The sequence below is a fragment of the Penicillium alfredii genome (genome assembly GCF_028826965.1).
Source record: "Penicillium alfredii strain IBT 34128 chromosome Unknown utg000004l_segment0_segment0, whole genome shotgun sequence".
In the NCBI taxonomy this organism is placed as follows: domain Eukaryota; kingdom Fungi; phylum Ascomycota; class Eurotiomycetes; order Eurotiales; family Aspergillaceae; genus Penicillium; species Penicillium alfredii.
The window spans coordinates 3339082-3358181 of record NW_026622701.1 but is presented as its reverse complement, the minus strand read 5'-3'; the positions used below and the strand labels follow the sequence as shown (position 1 = coordinate 3358181).

At 52.6% G+C, this 19100-nt stretch overlaps 7 protein-coding genes across 7 annotated transcripts; 2 read left to right on the top strand and 5 right to left on the bottom strand.

Moving 5' to 3' along the window:
- Window positions 1-405: 405 nt before the first annotated feature.
- NUU61_002914 (uncharacterized protein) lies at window positions 406-2040 on the bottom strand (the record flags this gene model as incomplete). The annotated part of the gene is made up of 1 exon (XM_056653496.1): window positions 406-2040. The coding sequence occupies one exon, from the start codon at window positions 2038-2040 to the stop codon at window positions 406-408; it is 1635 nt and encodes a 544-aa protein (XP_056514563.1).
- Window positions 2041-2881: 841 nt separating this feature from the next.
- On the top strand, window positions 2882-3893 carry NUU61_002913 (uncharacterized protein; the record flags this gene model as incomplete). The annotated part of the gene is made up of 3 exons (XM_056653495.1): window positions 2882-3065; window positions 3127-3200; window positions 3270-3893. 3 exons carry the CDS (start codon window positions 2882-2884, stop codon window positions 3891-3893), a joined length of 882 nt encoding a protein of 293 aa, XP_056514562.1.
- A 222-nt stretch (window positions 3894-4115) lies between these two features.
- On the top strand, window positions 4116-5050 carry vip1 (putative actin cytoskeleton protein (VIP1); the record flags this gene model as incomplete). The annotated part of the gene is made up of 3 exons (XM_056653494.1): window positions 4116-4195; window positions 4249-4335; window positions 4423-5050. The coding sequence occupies 3 exons, from the start codon at window positions 4116-4118 to the stop codon at window positions 5048-5050; spliced, it is 795 nt and encodes a 264-aa protein (XP_056514561.1).
- A 459-nt stretch (window positions 5051-5509) lies between these two features.
- On the bottom strand, window positions 5510-5725 carry NUU61_002911 (uncharacterized protein; the record flags this gene model as incomplete). Its single annotated transcript, XM_056653493.1, has 1 exon — window positions 5510-5725. One exon carries the CDS (start codon window positions 5723-5725, stop codon window positions 5510-5512), a length of 216 nt encoding a protein of 71 aa, XP_056514560.1.
- Window positions 5726-6617: 892 nt separating this feature from the next.
- NUU61_002910 (putative nonsense-mediated mRNA decay protein (Nmd5)) lies at window positions 6618-10322 on the bottom strand (the record flags this gene model as incomplete). Its single annotated transcript, XM_056653492.1, has 10 exons — window positions 6618-6790; window positions 6843-7136; window positions 7200-7745; window positions 7808-7939; window positions 7994-8102; window positions 8150-9185; window positions 9258-9442; window positions 9514-9974; window positions 10089-10167; window positions 10233-10322. The coding sequence occupies 10 exons, from the start codon at window positions 10320-10322 to the stop codon at window positions 6618-6620; spliced, it is 3105 nt and encodes a 1034-aa protein (XP_056514559.1).
- A 414-nt stretch (window positions 10323-10736) lies between these two features.
- NUU61_002909 (SKI complex RNA helicase subunit SKI2) lies at window positions 10737-14882 on the bottom strand (the record flags this gene model as incomplete). Its single annotated transcript, XM_056653491.1, has 5 exons — window positions 10737-11417; window positions 11472-11659; window positions 11719-11998; window positions 12062-14585; window positions 14653-14882. The coding sequence occupies 5 exons, from the start codon at window positions 14880-14882 to the stop codon at window positions 10737-10739; spliced, it is 3903 nt and encodes a 1300-aa protein (XP_056514558.1).
- Window positions 14883-15703: 821 nt separating this feature from the next.
- Window positions 15704-18191, bottom strand: NUU61_002908 (uncharacterized protein; the record flags this gene model as incomplete). The annotated part of the gene is made up of 5 exons (XM_056653490.1): window positions 15704-15788; window positions 15838-17430; window positions 17486-17962; window positions 18039-18107; window positions 18169-18191. The coding sequence occupies 5 exons, from the start codon at window positions 18189-18191 to the stop codon at window positions 15704-15706; spliced, it is 2247 nt and encodes a 748-aa protein (XP_056514557.1).
- Window positions 18192-19100: the final 909 nt, after the last annotated feature.

The following is a 19100-nucleotide window of genomic DNA, read 5'->3' as shown; positions in this document are numbered from 1 at the left end:
ATCAAGAGAGAGAGAGAGATTAGAGGGCGATCGCCGATGCCGGACCCCAACGCCCTACAGAAATGAACTTATCTCTTATCTCGATGATGTCAAGCCTTGAATGTTCACTTACTGTATACTGTAGCTTGAGACTATCATTCTTCCTGGGTTGGATTTGAAAATATATACTCTCTTATTCGAATATGGATATTTCCCGTATTTTTCTGATATCTCACTATATGAAGCACAGGCCTACGTTGAAATCTAACTATTAGCCCTAATTGCCATGTGGATGCAAGTGCACATAGCATCAAAGGGGAAGAGGGAGAAGGAAAAGAACTAGTCCGAGAGCCTGTTCTTGGTGAGGTATTCCTCAACCTCGACAATTCTCGTTCATGGCAAGGCATAATATCAATAGCCCGTCCATCACTCGCCCACTCCCACTTTAGCATTCAAGCCCGACCATGGGCCCTTGGGTCGTCGCTCCGTCCGAGACCCACTGGGTTTCCTTGGCCGAGTCGAGCGAGCTTCGGACGCCCAGATATCAGAGACTTCCTGCTGCTGCCCCGCGTTTTCCTGCATGGCCTCCTCCAAATCCTGATAGAGTGTGCTGTAGATCTCGCCCAATGTCTTCCGTGCATCGTGAGCAACCTCAACGCCCAGAGTGACCTTCTGTTGTACGTAGTCACGCTCATTCGCAGCGGCCACACCAGACGCAAATGCCCACGCGTCTGCAAGAGCTACTACCTCGTCTGCGCGGTTCTGGTCCGGTTGCTCGGTCTGCTGGCGAGTATTGAGGGCAGCAACGGCGTGCTTGAAGCGCGGCTGGCGTGCGAGCAACGGATATTCGGGAAGAAGATGGCTCTCGTCGCTCAGCCGGTTCAAGACGCGTAGGGTAGTGGATTTTTCTTTGGCCAGCAGGCCGGCGAGATAGGATTTCTGTAGGGCTAGTGCCTTGTGACTCTTGGAGAGTGGCATGAGGGTTTCGCTGGTGTACGAGAGTACGTCCAGGGGGTTCGGCGGCGGTGCTTCTTCTGTAAGAAGTTCAGGTTGATGAGTTGATCGGGTTGATGGTTTTGTGGTCACGGTCACAGGTTGACAGGCGCGGGATGCAGCATCTAGCAGCTCTCGCCGAGCCTGGAGATAGGCGGTATATTGCTCTTGAATTTGTGATTTGCACTCTTCCAGTAAACGCTGGGCCTCTTCAATCCCTTCCGAAGGCAAATCTTGCAGGAGGCTCTCCTCGGGATCGCCTTCGCTGACTAGCCGTTCCTCGACCCACTGCACGAGTTCATCACGGGTACGCTGCAGGGCTTGGACTTTGACGGCGGGTGGCACCTCATTCCCCGCAGGTGTTGTACGGGAGTCGTGCCGTGTCTTGACCTGCTCGAATAATTGCTTCTCCCGATCCAATTGAGTCCTGGCACGCACTACCGCACGCTCGAGTTGGTGCACCAGTTCTTCCAGACCGCCGGTACCATTTCGATCCGATCCGTCTGCCTTGGGATCATCTGGCAACAATTCTTGGCTCAGGTCCTCCCCCGTGCCAATGGCTGCCTCATCGACTCCATCCTGCGTCTTGATATCCTCGAGGTAGTGTTGAAACACCTGTAGTTTGGTATGACGGCGTCGATCGCGCAACAACAACAGGTAGCCTCGCAGGTCGGCGCCGGGTTCTTGCGGGCTGTCCTCGTTCGACGGACGAGTTCGAGACACTCTCTCCTGTCTCAGCGAGGCAACATTCTGGGACACCGTGCGAAGGTTCTTCCGGGCCGCGACATTGGCCTGCAGCGCCTTCAAATATTCCTTTCGGATTCCGGGGAGGTCGGCGGGGAAACGTTTGACGTCGACGACGGCGTCGGTTGGGGCGCAGAGGGCCAGGTGGGACTGGGCAAGATGGTTCGACTGGTTTGCATCGTCCGCAAACACAATGAATGACCGCAGATAAGCTGTCAGGGCTTGTCGGATCCGCAGAGCTTCCTGACGGGGCTTGACGTAAGGAGCTAGCGGTTTCACAAAAGCTGGAATGTGGGTGGGATCCAAGTCGTGGGGTCGGGCCATGGTTTCATTGGTTGTGACTGGAGAGCTGTGCAGATGTCTCCTTCGGCTTCTCCGTAAGACTGTGACAGATCTGCTCCTCGCAAGGTTGTTGTTTTGCTGTTTTGGGGGGGGGGGCGCTTATGTAACCCGTAGATCGGTGGGAATCGGTGGAGCTTGAAGTGTTGCAAGTTTGGTGTTTACAATATTTACAAGATTACGATGAAGCATCTGGCACGTCTGATCTATTTGATTTATCGGGTCTGATACTCCTGTGACACAGCCCCAGTGGATATATCCAATATCACCAGGGCACCCAACGCCGTCCGGTAAGGAGGATCCGCCACCTGGATGTAGATCGTGATATGTCAGGATTGCCTGACTCACGAGGTCATTTCAGCATTGCCAGGCATTACCAGGCTCTTCTATCCCAGTCTCTCCGAGTTTCGTGGGTTGGGCAGAATGCCACTGTGAACACCATACGGACACGGCCCAATCGAACAAAGACCGCAACTGCCCAACAGAAACAGGGGGCTCACTTGGCGTCCCAAGTTTCCTTCTACTATCTCAGGAAGATCATCAGGAAGATCAAGACGAAGAAGAAAATAAACAATTCCACTCTTCATCAGCGAGCCACACGAGATTTGCAATCTCCACGCCCAAGGCACCCCTCCATAGCCGGTATGTTTCAAAAACCGCCCTGGAATGTGCATCAAGGAGTGTTTTGATTGCTGAGCCCCCGCCGATCTGATGTTGCCTTTCCTCCCTTTAGACCAGTCGAACAGTTATAGTTCACGGCGGGCCCTCGAGACCCCCATATGCGTGCATATCCTGAGTATCATCATCGAAACATTATCTAGTGGCCATGGCGCCCGACCTAAGTGCCGCATCTTTCCACACGCCACAAAGGCCTCGGGCCGCAACTACGGTGCTCCCGGCGATGCCACCACCTTCTCCTCAATCACGACAATACAATACAACAAGCCCAATCATTCCCCAGGGCAGCCCGCCGGTAGGGTCCGGGGAGGGCATCACCAGTACTGCACAGGGTAAGCGAGAGCATTGAGAGACTGGGTTGGCCTATAGATCCCCGGGACTGACAAGGTCCAGGGCCATTGCGTCACCCCAAACCGTTGACCCCCTCGGACCTTCATTTGGTGCTAGAGAAAGAGCAGGAGGCCATGGTAAGTGAGATCATATCATGTGTTAAATTACACGGGTCGAGATCAAGAAATAACCCCATGTGCCTCTAGGTGAATCGATTGACTCGGGAGCTGTCGCTTCTCCGCCAGCAGACGACCTCGGTGGCATCAACGACCTCCTCGACCTCGACATTCAACGATCCCGCGGATATGGCCCATGCATCCCCATCCCTCACCAGCTCAACACACCCCCATTCTCACACCTCCCGACGGCAGCGTTCTTCTTCGAGCCTCAGTGCACATGCATCAGCAGCCCAAGGGCCCCAAGCAGCGAGTGTGACAGGGATTGCTCTCTCGCGGGATCGAGGACTGTCTTCTTCACGACCTGCAGAGCACACGCGGGGTCTACGGAGCCGAGAATCCTCTCTGACTTCTCGTCGTCCGTCCTTCGGATCGTTATCCTCGTTCTCGCAGCATCCGCATCATGACCACCCCTATTCCAAGAGCCCGTCTCTCTACCCTAACCGAAATTCGGTGTCTCAGACCCAGCTGGTGTACTCTCCAGCAAGCTCCATGTCACGATATGAGGAGACAGCGCATCATAAGTCGGAGTTGGACTCCATCAAACGGGAGAACGAGCAATTGCGCAAGCGGGTACGAGACTTGGAAGATGTGTTGAAGAAGTCCAAGGGAGAGTCTATGAGCGAAACAGGAGCATCAGATTTGAGCTTGTAATTAGACAATATGGACTGCCAGGCGCAGTTAGGTAGTTTGCAGGCAAACACTTTTTTTGACGGCAAAACATGGCAATTGTAGATCGGGCGGTGCAGCTACGTCACCAGTGGCGCGGCCTTTAAAGCAACTTGGAGCTGCGCTTCTGTTGCCTCCTTTTCTTCTCATCCCCCCTTCCTCCGTTATTTCAGATCTCTTATCGCTACTTTTTATTTCACCTACACCATGTCGGGCAACACCGTTCACGTCTCGGGCATCGCGTCCGCCACTTCGGAGAAGGAGGTCCGCGACTTCTTCAGCTTCTGGTAGGTGGGAACCCCGCGATGGGCAAAACATAGCTAACTCGGCCTGCTCACAGTGGAAAGATCGTCTCGCTGACCATCACCTCCATCTCGGCTGAGGCCGATGCACCCAAGTCCGCCAGCGTAACGTTCGAGAAGGAGGCGTAAGCTACCCCGCACCACGCCACTTGCTCAGGTCGTTGTGAGGATGATTACCTGTCTCCGTACTAACATCATCGCCAACACTCTAGTGCTGCCAAAACCGCTCTGCTCCTGGACCAGACTCAACTGGGAGGCTCGTCCGTGCACGTCGAGGCCGCCCAGAACATCGAAGAGATTGCCGGTCCGCAGGCTACTGGCGCCGGCGAAGCCAAGGAGGAAGAGCATGACATCGCACAGGAGGATAAGCCGCGGTCGCGCATTATCGCCGAGTACCTGGCGCATGGTTACGTGGTGAGCGACAACGCCATCCAGAGAGCGATCGCGCTGGACCAGAAGCACGGATTCTCGAGCACGTTCACGTCGACGCTCTCCAACTTCAACCAGAAGTTCAATGCTACCGAGCGTGCTCGCGGCCTGGACGAGAGCTACCAGATCTCCAACAAGGCTGCGTCCGGCTGGCGCGGTCTCAACTCGTACTTCGAGAAGGCCCTTGGCCACCCCTCCGGCCAGAAGCTGCGCGACTTTTACGTCCAGACCGATAAGCAGGTCCGCGACATTCACACCGAGGCCCGCCGTCTGGCTGATCTGAAGCAGGGCAAGGGTGGCGAGACCCAGGGCATTGCACCTCCCGGCGGCGAGGCTGCCAATGTCACGCCTAGCACTGCTCCGTCTTCCGAGCCGGCGGGTGCGGCTCCCCAGGCCGAGCCCAAGGCGTAAATGGTCGATGCTATTACCCTGAGAATGTTGTTTTCCTTTCATTCTTGTCAATTGCTTTTTCTCTTCTCGGCTTTCACGATGCCATGCCCATTGTCCATAGCCGAGCCTGGTTTGGTTTCTTCTGGGCTCTCTCTGGAACGAGTTTACGATTGCGATGTGATTAGTCTCTGCCGCAAGCCGAAGTGATTCTCGATATTGACCTAGGTAATACACGAGCGAATGCACATAGATGTCCACCAACCCATATGTAGACAGTACCACGTTTATTCCTTGACAGCAAGCCCAGAAAAAGGAATGATCAGATACAACAGCACGCCATCTACTGACTATAGAAATAGCCATGAATAGATGAACCCATGAAATAGATATTCATGTTGATCCATTCTCACTTAATACAACTATTTCAAACATTGACTTCAAGCCTCCTGTCTGATTCTGATCCCCACATCAAGATGCACATCACTTAGCAAACTTCGCCGCCTCAATCTTCTCCAACGGATGCTCCGGGTTACTCGGCAGCCGACTCTTCTCCTCATCAGATCTTTGCTGCGGGAACTCCGCCGGCGGCGGGTGTCCGTCGAGGTTGGCCTTGCCGCTGCCGGGCGGGTCGCGCTGCTGGGCGCCGGATTGGCGCTCCTCGGGTGGGGATTGGCGGCCGGATCTGGGGGCGGACATTGTATATGTCAAGAGGAAGAAATCGAGGCAATATAGGAGGTTTTATTTCGTGGTTCAATTGGTAAATGGCTGGCTGCTATGTTGTTAAGAAATATTGTCTTAGTTAGGGTTGCTCCAAAGGATATATTGTGATATCACTGACACCCGATATAGTTTGTTGATATAGATCCAATGAAAATAGATACTCTCGATGATTCGAATTGAATTGAATTCAGATGAAGAAGAGAGAAGGAGTCTGTATGCTCTATCAGACTCTAAATAAGAAATACGCCTAGTCAGATCTGGTTGACGTGACTGTCCTCTAAACCGGACAACTCGCTCACGGGAGAGAGGGCGTTCATCATGATGACGTTGGGAACCAGTCGCGCAATCACCAAAACACTTGCGGGTCATAGGCCTGTCCACTCAGAGAGCAACTCTGGTTATTACCTCAGCTTCTATTTGCGATCTTTTAAGGTATCGCAACAGAACTGACATGACGGATATGACATCATCTGCAGGTCTGCACTTAATCCATTGACATGGCAAAAAACATTGGTCATTGTCGCCAGATCCAGTATCTACGCAAATCTTCAAGGCTTGGGATGCAGCATTTCTAACATGGCTGATGTACTATGTCATGGGGGAGGGATGTTTTCGGGGGAAGCTGCGCATTGGAGAATTAGGAATTGGGTAGGAAGGTAGGACTTTTGAGAGCACATCAGCCGGGGCATGAAAAGTAAAGAGAAAAGAAAAACATTGAGGAAAAACAACACAGGGGTTGGGGGCATGATCTAAACAAATGGGGAAGACATGAAACGGGCATGTGTCTCGTGAGGATGAGAAAGGAAAAAGAGATGGAAAAACACAACACAGAAAAGACACAGCGACCCGCAGAGCCAGAAGCTGTGGTCTATTGGTTTCCATTGGCCTGCATGCCCGCGGCAACGGCGGCTTCTGCGTTGGCAGCTGCCACCATGGCCTTGGCGTCGGCTTCGTGGAAGACAGCCTGGAGAACCTGCTGCTCCTCAGGGCCCAGGACCTTGGTCAGGTTGTCGTAGAGTTGGGGCTGCTCTTGTTGAAGACCTGAAGCTAATGTTAGTCGCGATTCTGGCAGCAAAGAGGAACAACAACATACCCAGCAGAACGTGCTTGAACATGCCGTATGGCTCCACCTTGTCCAGGGGAGTCTCCAGCAGACTCTCCTCATCCATATCGTCATCGTCATCGTCGGCAAACGAGCCGAACTTCTGGGCCTCCTGGTTGAGGAACTCGAGGTACGCGGCGCTCTCGTCGGCAACATCACCGTCAAGGGTCTCCCCAACTTCCTCCTCGTTCCACTCAACTTCACCATCCCAGTCATTCTCCTCGTCATCTTCGTCGCCCTCATCATCAAATGTGAAATCGGACTCTTGGGTAGCATCCTCACGTTCTGTGTTCTTGTCAGCATCCAATAATAGCAAATTCAAAAACGAAAGGGCCAGGGAGGACGTACGCTTCAGGGCAGCAGGCAGAGTCTGGAAAAGTCTTGTCACCCCCTGTAATAACCTGGGCCATCCCTGCTGAACACTGGTGGGAACGTCGGCTCCCTTCAAAGTCAGGAGCGAGCTGATAGCCACAATAGACAGTTTCTTGTCATGAACGCGGCGGAAGCTATCGATGCTGGAGAACCAGGTGCTGAAAAACTTGTTGGTCCAGCCCTTGGCTTCCAGAACCTGGAGACTGAGAACCGGGTTGTAGTAGATGGCGTTGATGATCATCTCCATGAGGTGGATCCGGTACGACTTGGTGGGCGCCTCTCCAGCGTCGATGACTTTCATGGCCAATTCAATGAAGAGCGGGATGTACGAGTCAATGTGGCCGCGCAGGTTGAGCATCAGAGTCTCCGCGAGCTTGCACCCACAGATCCGGTCCACTCCACCGACCTTGTCGTCTCGGAAGATGTCTTCCACCATGCCCACAACGGCGCCAAGGTACACCGGATTTTGAACCAGCATGTCAGAACCGTAGGCAACGTAGTTGTCAAGCGCAGGAAGCATGTCTAGAAGGCAAAAAAATGTCAGAATATTTCGGTTGTACAATCTGATGCACGATGGTTCTTACCTTCCAAGTACAGCTCAGCGCCAGCCTTGAACGTCTTGTGAATCAGTTCAAATGCCTGCCACATCGTAGGAGAGATGGACTTGGACGCAAAGGTGCAGCTGTCAATAATCTCGAAAACTTCGTTGTAGAGATCTGGGATGATGGTAAGTTTTGGTTTTAAAAACAATTAGAGCGGAGCACATTTACCATAGAGTTTATTCTCCAGCGTGATGCTGATGACGGGCATCAGGATGGTCTCAAGGTGCAGAAGCACATCGGGAGTGCTCTCAAGCGTAAGAATGAGGGTACCAATGGTCTGCAACACACCCAATGCGGTGATGCTCTTGTCATCCAAAAAGTCACCGTAGCCATCTTCGTCCCCACCCTTGGTGGCGTTCCTTTCAAAAGCTCGCCGACGATACGCATATAGGTATCGCGCAGCTGCTCGCTCAATGCCACGGCGAATGGCGTGAGCTCGGCAGAGAAGACCTCCACAAAGTCCTCCATGACATTGGCGAGGGCATCCACGTCGACTTCGTTGGCCAGCTTCAGAAGCTGCTGCATGATTTGCGGGATGTTCTGCTGCATCGATGTCCGGATGATGTTGTGACGGATCAGGGGCTGCAGGGCAAGGGCAGCCTCGACACGGACGGGCAATTCCGGATCGGTCATAGACTCGAGGATGTTTCGGTAGATCACCATGAGGTTGTTGGGGTCCTTGAAGTCGAGCTGCTCGAATTTCTCGAGAGTATCGCAAGCACGAGCACGAAGGAAGCCATGAGGACTGCGGAATTCAGGGAAGACATGACGAACGAAGAAATATTCGACCTGGTCCGCAATCGGGCTCTTCTTGCCCAGAATAACAGAAGCGAGCGAGCCAATCATTCGCAAAGCACCCTCCTTCTCCCGCGGCTGCTTCTGGTCGTCTGGAGCAGCCTCATACTTGCTGACAACGCCGTTGACAAAAGTGAGGATCGAAAATGTCTGCTTCTTCCGGTTCTTGGTAAGGGAAACCAGGAAGTTCGTAGCGGCAACATCGGGAGCCGACACCTCCTCGTAGAAGTTCAACTTGCGGTGGAGGTACTCCGAAGGGTCCTCCTCGAACAACTCGATATCTTCATCCGACTGGCACAGAATGGGGAAGACAAAATGAGCGATCAGGTTGTCCATATGCGGCTTCAGGTGATCCCACATCGCCTTCGGCTTGACACATTCCTCCATGAAGGCCAGGGTATAGGACAGCGCGGGATTGCTGAGCCATTGGGTCTTGGATACCCATTTGTCGATCTCCTGCAAATAGCCCTTGAGAATTTCCGGCGCAAAAGTGCTGATAAAGGTCTTGGCGTACTGCGTGTAGTCGGGGGTGGAGGATTTCGTGATCGTGGTGGGGTTGCCGTATCTAGCGACAGAGAAAACATTCAGTGTAAGCCCAAAGGTAGTTGACACTCGAAATGTACCAAGGATGTCTCACCTAATAAAGAGACGGTTCAAGTTCGCGTATGACCACTTCTTGCACTTCCACCAGTGGTTGAGTTCCCTTTCTTCCTTGGAGTCTCCCATGGCACTCGGGGGAGGAGTTTTGGAAATGATCCGCAGGAACAACGTACACCAGTCCACGGTGGCCTGGTGGGTTTGCAAAGCCGGCGAGAGTTCGAACTATACCCGCAGTCTGTCAGCCTTCGTTTGTTTTCTTGGTTGCCCCTGGACCCGGAACGAGGACCACCCACGTAAATGGCATGTTTATAAGACTTCACCACGATGCGGAGCATCTCCGCTGCCTCCAGACTATCCTCATCCACAAGCCTCGACCCGATGCTGAGCAGCTGCGGGAATGAATGCTCCACAATCTTATCGAACTCCTCCCTCTTCTCCCCACCCTTGAACCGGTACACGCGGCAAATGGCCAACAAGCACTGAAGACCCGCGTAAACTGTATTTGCGTCATTGGTACCGAGCAACCGCAGAGTAAGGTCCAGAAACCCGGGCCACTTCTCGGGGAAGTCATTCTGCAGGATCTTCTGGAGGAGGGGAACCAGCTGGGCGCGGACATTGGGCGGCGTCGATGCCAGGGCGGGAATGAGTCTCTCTCTGAAGCTTGGCTTTTCGGATTCAGGAATTGGCGTGCGCTGCGGGTTATCCTCAACAGGGGCCCATCCTCGGTTGATACGGTTCTTCAGGTAAACACCGGCTGAGAGAGAGAGAGAGAGAGCGGGGTCAATCAGCGACAAAATCAAACACCACCTCGGAAAGAGAGCAAGAAGAAGCGAGTTCCAAAGAAAAAGAAGAGAAAGGAAAAACTCACCGGAGAGCTGAACGGCATTATTCTGCTCGCCCTGGAGAATATCCAGAAGCGCATTGATAAAGCCAGGCTGTGTTTCGGCCTGGACGATGAAAAACCACGTGTGAGTCTCACGCATCTGCCCCGCCAACAATGTCCAGCACGTACATATTTCAAGTCCAGCTCCGCTTGCTGGCGAGTGCCCGCATTCGCGTCTAAAGTAGACTGAATGCGGTCTCGGAGGGCAGTGACATCCATCTCGTACCAACCCCGGCGCCAACAAAGACCACAAAACTCCGAGGAGGCGATAAACCGGAAACGGACCGGGGCCGACGAGAGTAAGAGAAAGAGAAAGAGATGAAACAATAAAGGGCGAGGACGAGGGTGTCCACGAGATCTTGTGGATCTTGGGGAAAAAAAAAGTGCAGAGGGGAAGGAATTGCGGATTTTCGGGCGGTCGCCCAGCGGCTAATCAGCGCACACTAATTTTGTATGCGGGTTCGCATTCTTATTCTTTGTTGATTGTCTACTTTCTCTTGTTCTATGCTTATTTCTTTATTTATTTGGAAACCGGTATTTTGTGCATTCGTAATCTACTCGACATTGCTATTCATACCACAGACTCTAATGTGTGGGCAATCGGTACAGAGACAATAACCGAATTAGACATCTTTACATGTACAGCGACGCGGCGAAGATGACATCGCGCTTGATCAATTCCTGCGCCTGCTGCATCTTGGTGTACAGCGACGGGTCGCCGACCAGTTTGGCTGCATTTTTCACCTCCCGACAGGTCTCGTCTAGTCGAGTGATAGTCCGAACAATAGTCCCCTCCATCACGTCGGTGAGGTCCGTGATGCGGTTGAAGGACATGCCCTTGGCCCACTCATACACAACTTCGGCAAGACCGAATCGTGGCGTGCTGGCGAAGTCGTTCGAGTCCTCGCTGGACTGAATGACTTGGTGTAGGATCTGGAAGTCGTTCACCTTGTTCGCGATGCGGACGATTGCTTCATGGCCCTTTTCCAAACGAGGGGTCAGGACCGGAACGTGTGCGGTCTTCTCCTGGAATACAAATGCAGATAGGAGCGCAACGATCTCTTCTGGCTCGTATTCGGCCAGGACGTTCTCGAGAATCAACTCGGTCAGAACAAGCTCGTCGGCGGAGTGGATCTCGCATGCCACCTTGCCTTTGAGCTGCACGCGGGATTGCTCATCCACGAAGCCCAGTTCCTTCAGCACCTGAATGCGTTGTTCATAATCTGGTAGGAGTTGAAGGTTTTGATCCGACATCAATTGTTTCAGTTGTGAGATGTTCTCCTTGACTTGCCATTCGTCATGTTGCATTTCGAACTGCCACAGAGATTAGCACAAGGTATGTTCACTCACAGGGCTTATAATGCTTACATGTTTCAAGAAGTTTGGGCATTTCAGGCAGTGACACGACTGGGCAATATCGGCCTGAGCCTGCCGCTGATCGAGAATATCTCGCACTTGTAGCTCTTTGATACGCCGCCAGTCCATCTCATCCCAAGAGTCCTTGACCCAGGAGGAGCAATATTTGGACAATTCCTTGTCCCCAAACTTGACCGCCTCTGTTCAAAACGTTAGTAGTGCTTGAATTGGCTAGGACATGATTGATTTTCGACCTCACCCTTTTTGATGTTCAAGTACCAGATCGGCCCTCCGAGTTTGACTTGCGTGTTCGTGACACATTCAAGGTCAGAAAGCGGGATTTTGCATACCCTGAGATGCATCTTTGCTGAAACAGCAGGCAATGACTGGAAAAACTGGCGGAATTTGGGCAGAAATGGGAGAATGTCGCTAGGATGGCGCTTATTACTCAATGTCCCAATCTCTAAAACCTGGAGACAAGGTACAGCACCACCAGTGACACCTTCTCGTACGAGGATTCCGGCTGTGCGCAATCCATCCTAGAAATACAAAGTCAGTATAATCCCAACAAGGACCACCGCCAGCAAAATAGAGCAACTTACCTTCCGGTAAACCACTAATCTCTTGAGCGTAAAGAGACGCTTTCCCACAGGAGAGGATAACAGTCCCGCATGCATTTCGGTCGTGAGTCTCTCATATTCCATTGCTGCATCGTGACACGTCGCCAGATCCAAGTCACAGATTTCACATGGCTCCCGCTTGATTTTGGCGAGACTAGCCTCGGAAAGCTGGACTTGCTTTTCGTGTTCCGGAAGTAGAGCTTGCGTGGCATTCTCACTGAAGCTCCGTTTGATCATCTCCTCAATCTTGAGTGCCTCCACCCGGAGCAAGTTGAGTATCATATTGTATGTGAGCCGGAACTGTGATCTGAGCTTGGTCGGGTCTCCCAGTATCATCTTCCTCAGAGCGCCTGCGGGTGGTGCTTCATCTCGTCCGGTAGTGGCAATGAGGACATACCCCACAGTGTCAAGACCTCGGCGTCCTGCACGTCCAGCCATCTGTGTGTACTCTCCGGGCAAAAGATCTCGGAAGCCTTTGCCGTCATGTTTGCGGAATCCAGAAAACACAACCGTCCGAGTTGGGAGGTTAAGACCCATGGCGAAAGTCTCCGTGGCAAACAGAACCTTGACCAAAGACTTCGCGAAGAGAATCTCCACAATCTCCTTCATAATGGGCAAAAGACCACCGTGGTGCACGGCGACACCCCTGCTGAGCAGGTCACGAAGCCGAAGGATCTGGGGAAGTGTCCGATCTTCAGGCTTCAGCCGAGTAAGCGACTTCTCGATGAACATATGAACCAGACTTTTTTCAGAAGCAGTGCAGAAGTCCTGGTTGGAGAGTGAATCCGCATTCTCCTCACATCGCTTTTTGGAGAAAACGAATATGCACCCTGGCAGCAAATCCTCTTTGCGAAGATGCGAAACAAGATGAACCCAGATATTCTTATCTTGGGCAGCAGTCGTCCGACCTCCTCCACGCCCAGTGCGGGCGATGTTGCCCGATCCCCGGTTAGAGGGTTGTCCTCTACCACCAGGCTGACCTCTGCCTCTCTGTGGAGCTCCTCCACGCTGCGAGTTGCCTCGGCCCCCCCCTCTGCCTGCAGGCTGACCTCGTCCCCGCCCTTGATGTCCTCCCCTTTGTGCTTGAGCCTGGGCCTGGGCCTCCGCCTCTTTTTGAGCCTTGATTTTATCTTTTCCGGACATAATATCATTCGCTTCCTTCCAACCGCTCTCCAGGAATCGCTTGTTAGAATCGACGATCTTATGCTTGCCTTTCCCGGCCCAGAGGTAGTGTTCCAGTGGAACGGGACGTTTAGGAGTCGAAATCACGTAAATGTCCTTCTTTTTGGTACGACCCACCCATGATGCGAATTCGTAGGTGTTGGGTACAGTGGCAGACAGAAGAATCAGGGTGACATGTTCCGGAAGCATGATAATGACCTCTTCCCACACAACCCCTCTCTCAAGGTCATTCACGTAATGCACCTCGTCGAAGATGACGAATTCGACATCGCGAATGAGATCAGCACCCCGGTACAACATACTGCGCAAGATTTCAGTCGTCATGATCAGACAACTAGCTTCTGGGTTGATTTGAACGTCTCCTGTCAGAATTCCCACATCGTCAAAGGTGTTTCGGAAATCGCGGTACTTCTGGTTACTGAGTGCCTTGATGGGTGATGTGTAGATTGCTTTGGTCATGTGTTTAGCCGCCAAGGCAATTGCGTATTCAGCCACCACTGTCTTGCCTGCCGACGTATGTGCGGCAACAAATACCGAATCGCCGCCTTCAAGATGATAGACAGCCTCCTTCTGGAAGGTGTCCAACTCGAACGGCCATTCTCTGGCCATGTCGGGCACCAACTCGTTGAAATTGGTGATATCCTTGTTCACGTCCACAACATGTGCCCATTCTTTCCCCTTCTGCTTCTGGACTCCCGCAAGCAATTGACCGTGCGGTTCTAATGCCGGGAACTCGTTCGGTAATAAAGCATCCATGTCTTCCTCTTCTGGATCACTATCGTCGCCGTCGACCTCGAATTTTGTCCGTGCATCGGTTTCCGGGACTGGTTCAGCTTGATCCACCGTGAGATGGCTCTCCTCTTGCAGAAGCGCATGCTCAACTTCCTTGTCACCTTCAGCAGTATCTTTGGATTTAGCTTCCTCGAAATTGAGACCATGGCTGAAACCTGGAGGAGTAGTCAGAAGACCGCCTTCAGAACCAAAGTTGATAATCCGGTCAAGGCCCGATTGTTTTCCATTGCCGCGTGATTGCTCTGCTGACAGGGCATCGGTTTCCATCTCAGCAAGCGCCTCGACGCCATCCAGACCCCCGGGGGCAAATGGGAAAAATCCCGCTGCTCCTCTAACAAAATCGGCACGACCAGCAGGTCTTCGAAGAAGCGACGTTGAGTTCTTAGCGTTCGCACTCGCAGCGGGGACTGTGACTTCGTGGTAGCCAGTGACCCGTCCTTCCAGCCCTTCACGTGTGAATCGAGTAACGGTTCGTGTTTGCGTAGGAGCCAGCTCGAAGAGATCTGTGTACTCCGTTGATACATCCCATCGTCTACTCAAGGCATTAGCCAAATCCACCTTCCAATCTGACATCGGAGCCCACGGGATTAAAGACACACTTTTGTAAATGGTTCAGCCACTTAGGACTGAACTCAGCCGAAGGGGCCATATATTCACTCTCCAACTCTGCCAGGAGGTCATCTGTATTTTGGCGTGTTCGTTTCCGAGGCTGGAGGTCGTCGATTGAGCCGTCTTCCTCAGCGGCGAGTCGCGTGTCGAAGGCTGAGGAGTCAATGTTTTTGGCATTGAGACTCAACTGGTCCATCGACGAGGCGATTGAGTCTGCCATTGTCGCTGCAAGCCGTTCAATGGGCCTACAAGCGTGTTGTGAGTTGTGTCAAATGTTGAACTCGGCAAATAGCCCACCCCACACCGACGTGTGCCTAAGACAATACAGCGACTGCGGGGGCGCTCCGTGACACTTGTGGATAGCAAACCACTTGCCACTATTTTCTGTATTTCACAGATGTCGCCTTGAGGCAACAGGGGAATTTTGAGGGAGGCAGATTTGGACTGGAAGATCATTGAGCCCTGCTGGGTGGGAAGCCGGGAGGCGGAATATCAAGGCAGTATTCGAGCTGCCCTGATGGTATAGTACTGGGAGGCTTCGCGGCATCTCTTCTATCCTGAGAGCCCTAGTGGACTTAAAAGATCCGATGCAATTTCAGCACGACATAATATGACAAGAAAAGCCCATGCATGAGGCCTAGAGTTACAATTTCATGCGACATGATACTAGACTATCCCATATGGTGGAACTTTTTGTACCTCGAACAAGAGACAAATGATGAACTGTCCATCAAATGGGCCAAGTACGCCCCAAAGCGCCGGAAAGATATGCAACGCAAGGAATACACAAAAGAAAATTCAAAGGACCAAAGCTGGCAACTACCCTGGCAGTGATGAACCGGAGGAACAAGCCAACAAGATTCTCGAAGAATTCAATGGCCCTCCACCATGATACCTTCATAGACAATTTTCCCATGTCATCCGAAGAGTTCTGCAAAAGCTGAATTATTTCAACGCGGAAGAAATATTAGAGTGAAAGGAATCCAAGTTGCGTACTAGGCCCAACGCCTCGACAAGCCCTAGGACACCAGGTCCAGGACCTCATCGGTAAGAGAAAACGGGGAAGGTTTTCCGGTCATGTACGTTAAGCTGGAACTCGAAGATACCTTCCAGGGTCGCAATGTACCTATCGAAATTAGCATGGGACTTGTTCGGTTTGCCAGGCTTCGACTTACAAGGTTCTCCCATCGGCACCCCAGCCAACCCCAGCAGTCGAGTCAGGTTCCTCAGCCCCGGGGCCCTGAATAATGCTCCGATCGGGGAGATCATTGATAATATTTCTGATCCACCTGGGCGAGCGCGTCTGCTCAAAACCAAGAAGCTGCTGGCGATGCCGCTGTTCTCGTTCAAAGGAACGGTTATGTACCTCATTGGCAATTTGACGCTGGCGCCGAAGCCGATCGGCGGCAACATTGGCTCGGATTTCGTAGTTTGTGAGACGCGACGGGTCATATCTCCGTTCGGTGCCAGTTGGCAATCGCTCAGAGCGTCGGGGAGTAGAACTCGACCGTTGAGACCGGCGCGTCAATGGATCAACTGGTTGATTTGGTGGAGATCGTCCCGTTACATCATGAGGGAGTCCAGTGACATTTCTGACGATGTCAGGGTCACTCGCTTGAGGAACAACGTCATCTGCAGTGGAATTGATCTCAGATGGCGAGGTTGTCCAACTAAGGGTCATGCTTGGCTGGCGATCATTATTCGGCGTGCCCGATTCAGAGGACCGGCTGCCGTGGGACAGCACCACCGAGCTGGGCCGCATTGTGCTGGATGTACTATCGTTCGTTTCCGTCCGGCCTGGGTGGATATCCCGCGAGCTGTCACCGTGATGTAAATGCAAAGGTGTGATAGGGCGGGAAGCTCGATACCCGGTCTCTGTGGAACCATGATGCCGCGTTCGAGCGGCAGTGTGAGGTCTCGCTGGCCGTTCTGGCCGCTCAGTCAAACCTTCTTCCAACCGCGATGTCCAACGCGCAGTGTTCAAAAACTCCATGATAAGCCTCTCTCTCTCTGTGAGGTCCTGAATGAGAGTCTCGCGCAATGAAGTGCGCTCCGGATCCCCTCCACTTGGCTCATTCAAGGGTTCTTCGGGATCAAGCCTCGCTCGTCGTGTAAGGACATCGTCCTCAAAGCGTTCGTCCTCATAATCTTCCAACATAGGCTCGGTATGGACCTCCTCCAACTGCGGCTCGTCGACCTCCAAATGAAGTATTTGTCTGCGCAAAAATGCCTGGCGGATATCTGCGACCCCGGCTCTGCCGTGGCCCTCCAACCACACCAGCAGATCCCATGGCTCAGGTGAGAACGTCATGCAACGGACCGCACCACCCTCTGAACAAGACCTCGAAGCCGGAAATTGACAAAGGAGAGGGGTTTCGTTTTCTGAGTCATCGACAGGTTTTTGAATGACCCCAACGTCTAAGACGGTGACAATCCCAGATTGTGAGCCGATGGCACACAGGTGACTGGACGGAGAAAATGCGATAGTGAAGCAGCATGCATCATCCGCTCGCAAGCCGATTTCCATCTCCACGCACCGGACAAGGTCCCATTTCCATCCCGTGAGCTTCTCGCCAGATTCCGTGGTCCCGCGCGACTCCCAGTCGCGCGTAATTCCATAAAAATAGGCGCGGTTCTCGTCCCCCACTGCCGCAAGCAGCGTCGAGTCCGGGGATATGATCGCATAGTTCATGCAAGTTGGATGGTGCAGGATCTTGAGAACTCTCGAACGCGTTAGAGAATAGACGGTAATTGTCCGATCATTGTTGCTGTACACGAGGGTCAGCATTGGAGGTCAAGCCAATCTACCACCTTGAAAGATACCTCAGAACCATCATATCTTCACTTGACAAGTCCTGCTCCCCAGGGAAACGATGGATGGTCACTGAATTGACAATACTTCCTCCAAATTTATGCAGCTCGACCTCGGGCATGGATGTTCTGGAAAAACGACGCCCAGACGCTGAATCTCTGCTGATATGACTCGGCGACGCCAACCTTGATGACGACTCGAGGTGCAGAGGGAGCGCACTGTCCACATCGGAGGTCTGGAAAGAGGGAGTTTCGCCACGGACGCGCATGTCTCCATCACCAATCTTGATAAACGCGCACTCGCCATTCTCTGGGCCACCCACGCCAATCCAACCGAATCCAGCGGCTAGACATCGTGGCTCGAAGGGGATGACCGCTATGCTCTCTCGTTTCTGCGCCGATATGTGGATGGAGTACACGATTCTCTCCACAATAACATAGATGCGATCGGGATCGGCGGTACTGATATAGTGACGGAGCTGTGTATGGCTACAAGAACATGCACTTGCGTCAGTCGTGAAGAGGTAAAAGGGGAAGCAATAGATAAGGTGTCGGGTTCACAGACAAGTTGGGGATTTTGAAGGGGATGAACCGTCGCTTGGTCGGAAGGATGAGAGACTCGGTCGGGCGATGTCTAAGACCGGGAAATGGCGGTCAGAATGTGAGAGACAACACATCGAACTAAAGCGACTCACAGCAGGGTCGAATCCGAGGTCATGGTGAGCGTGGACCCCGAGGTGGCATTGTTCGAGCGGGGAAGCGCGAACGGAGACACTGGGGGATCGAACCACCCCCGGTTGGCTTGAACTTGGGATAAGCAGTTCCACGCCGTGTAGATGTCGCTGAAGGACTGAAACTCGAAGGGCGATTTGGACGTTACTCAGTCAAGCGCCCAAGGTCCAGCGCTCGACTGGATGACGTAAGAGAACTGGAGTGAAAAGCCGGGGAACCAGCACATCCACGAATGCGGTCCAACTCAAGAGGCCGGAACCAGCGCCTCATGAATGCATTATGATGGCCGGAGGCAAATGGAAGAAATAATAAAAGTAATAATAATAATAATAATAATATGAAGGACAAATGAAAGTCAGAAAAGAACTCTGATTTCATCTCTAGTTCATGTCCGCCCGATTTTAGTAGGCCATGAATTGCGCGCTTTTACCATTAGGAGCCAAGGTAGTTAGTACCGAGGGCATTGCTTTTGCGCCCCCTCGGGCATTGTTGTGCTCCCACCCAGAGAAGAAAGTCATACCGCGATCAATATCTCAACTGGCAATGGTCTGGTTCCGACTGTCTGAGGTCGGGCAAATCGAGCTCGGGGAATTTGGTGAGGTCACGCAACATTGCCAGCTCAATTGGTCCCAGAACCCCTTGGAGACCAAAAAAAATGATTCATAGAATGCTGCGTGTATGAACAGTGCCGCAAAGCAACCATAGATGTATACAACTGGCTATGTACCTCTGCGATACTCGGGCAGTGGCAGAGACCTCGGGTATCCCCTAGGTATCTTCCAGGTCAAACTGGGCGGTGAGCCCTACGGCTAATGATTGGCTCAGTCCCGTGATTCCACCAGCTTCGACGGGCCGAAGCTCTCCGTGCAATTTCTACCCTTTTCCCTTCTCTTCC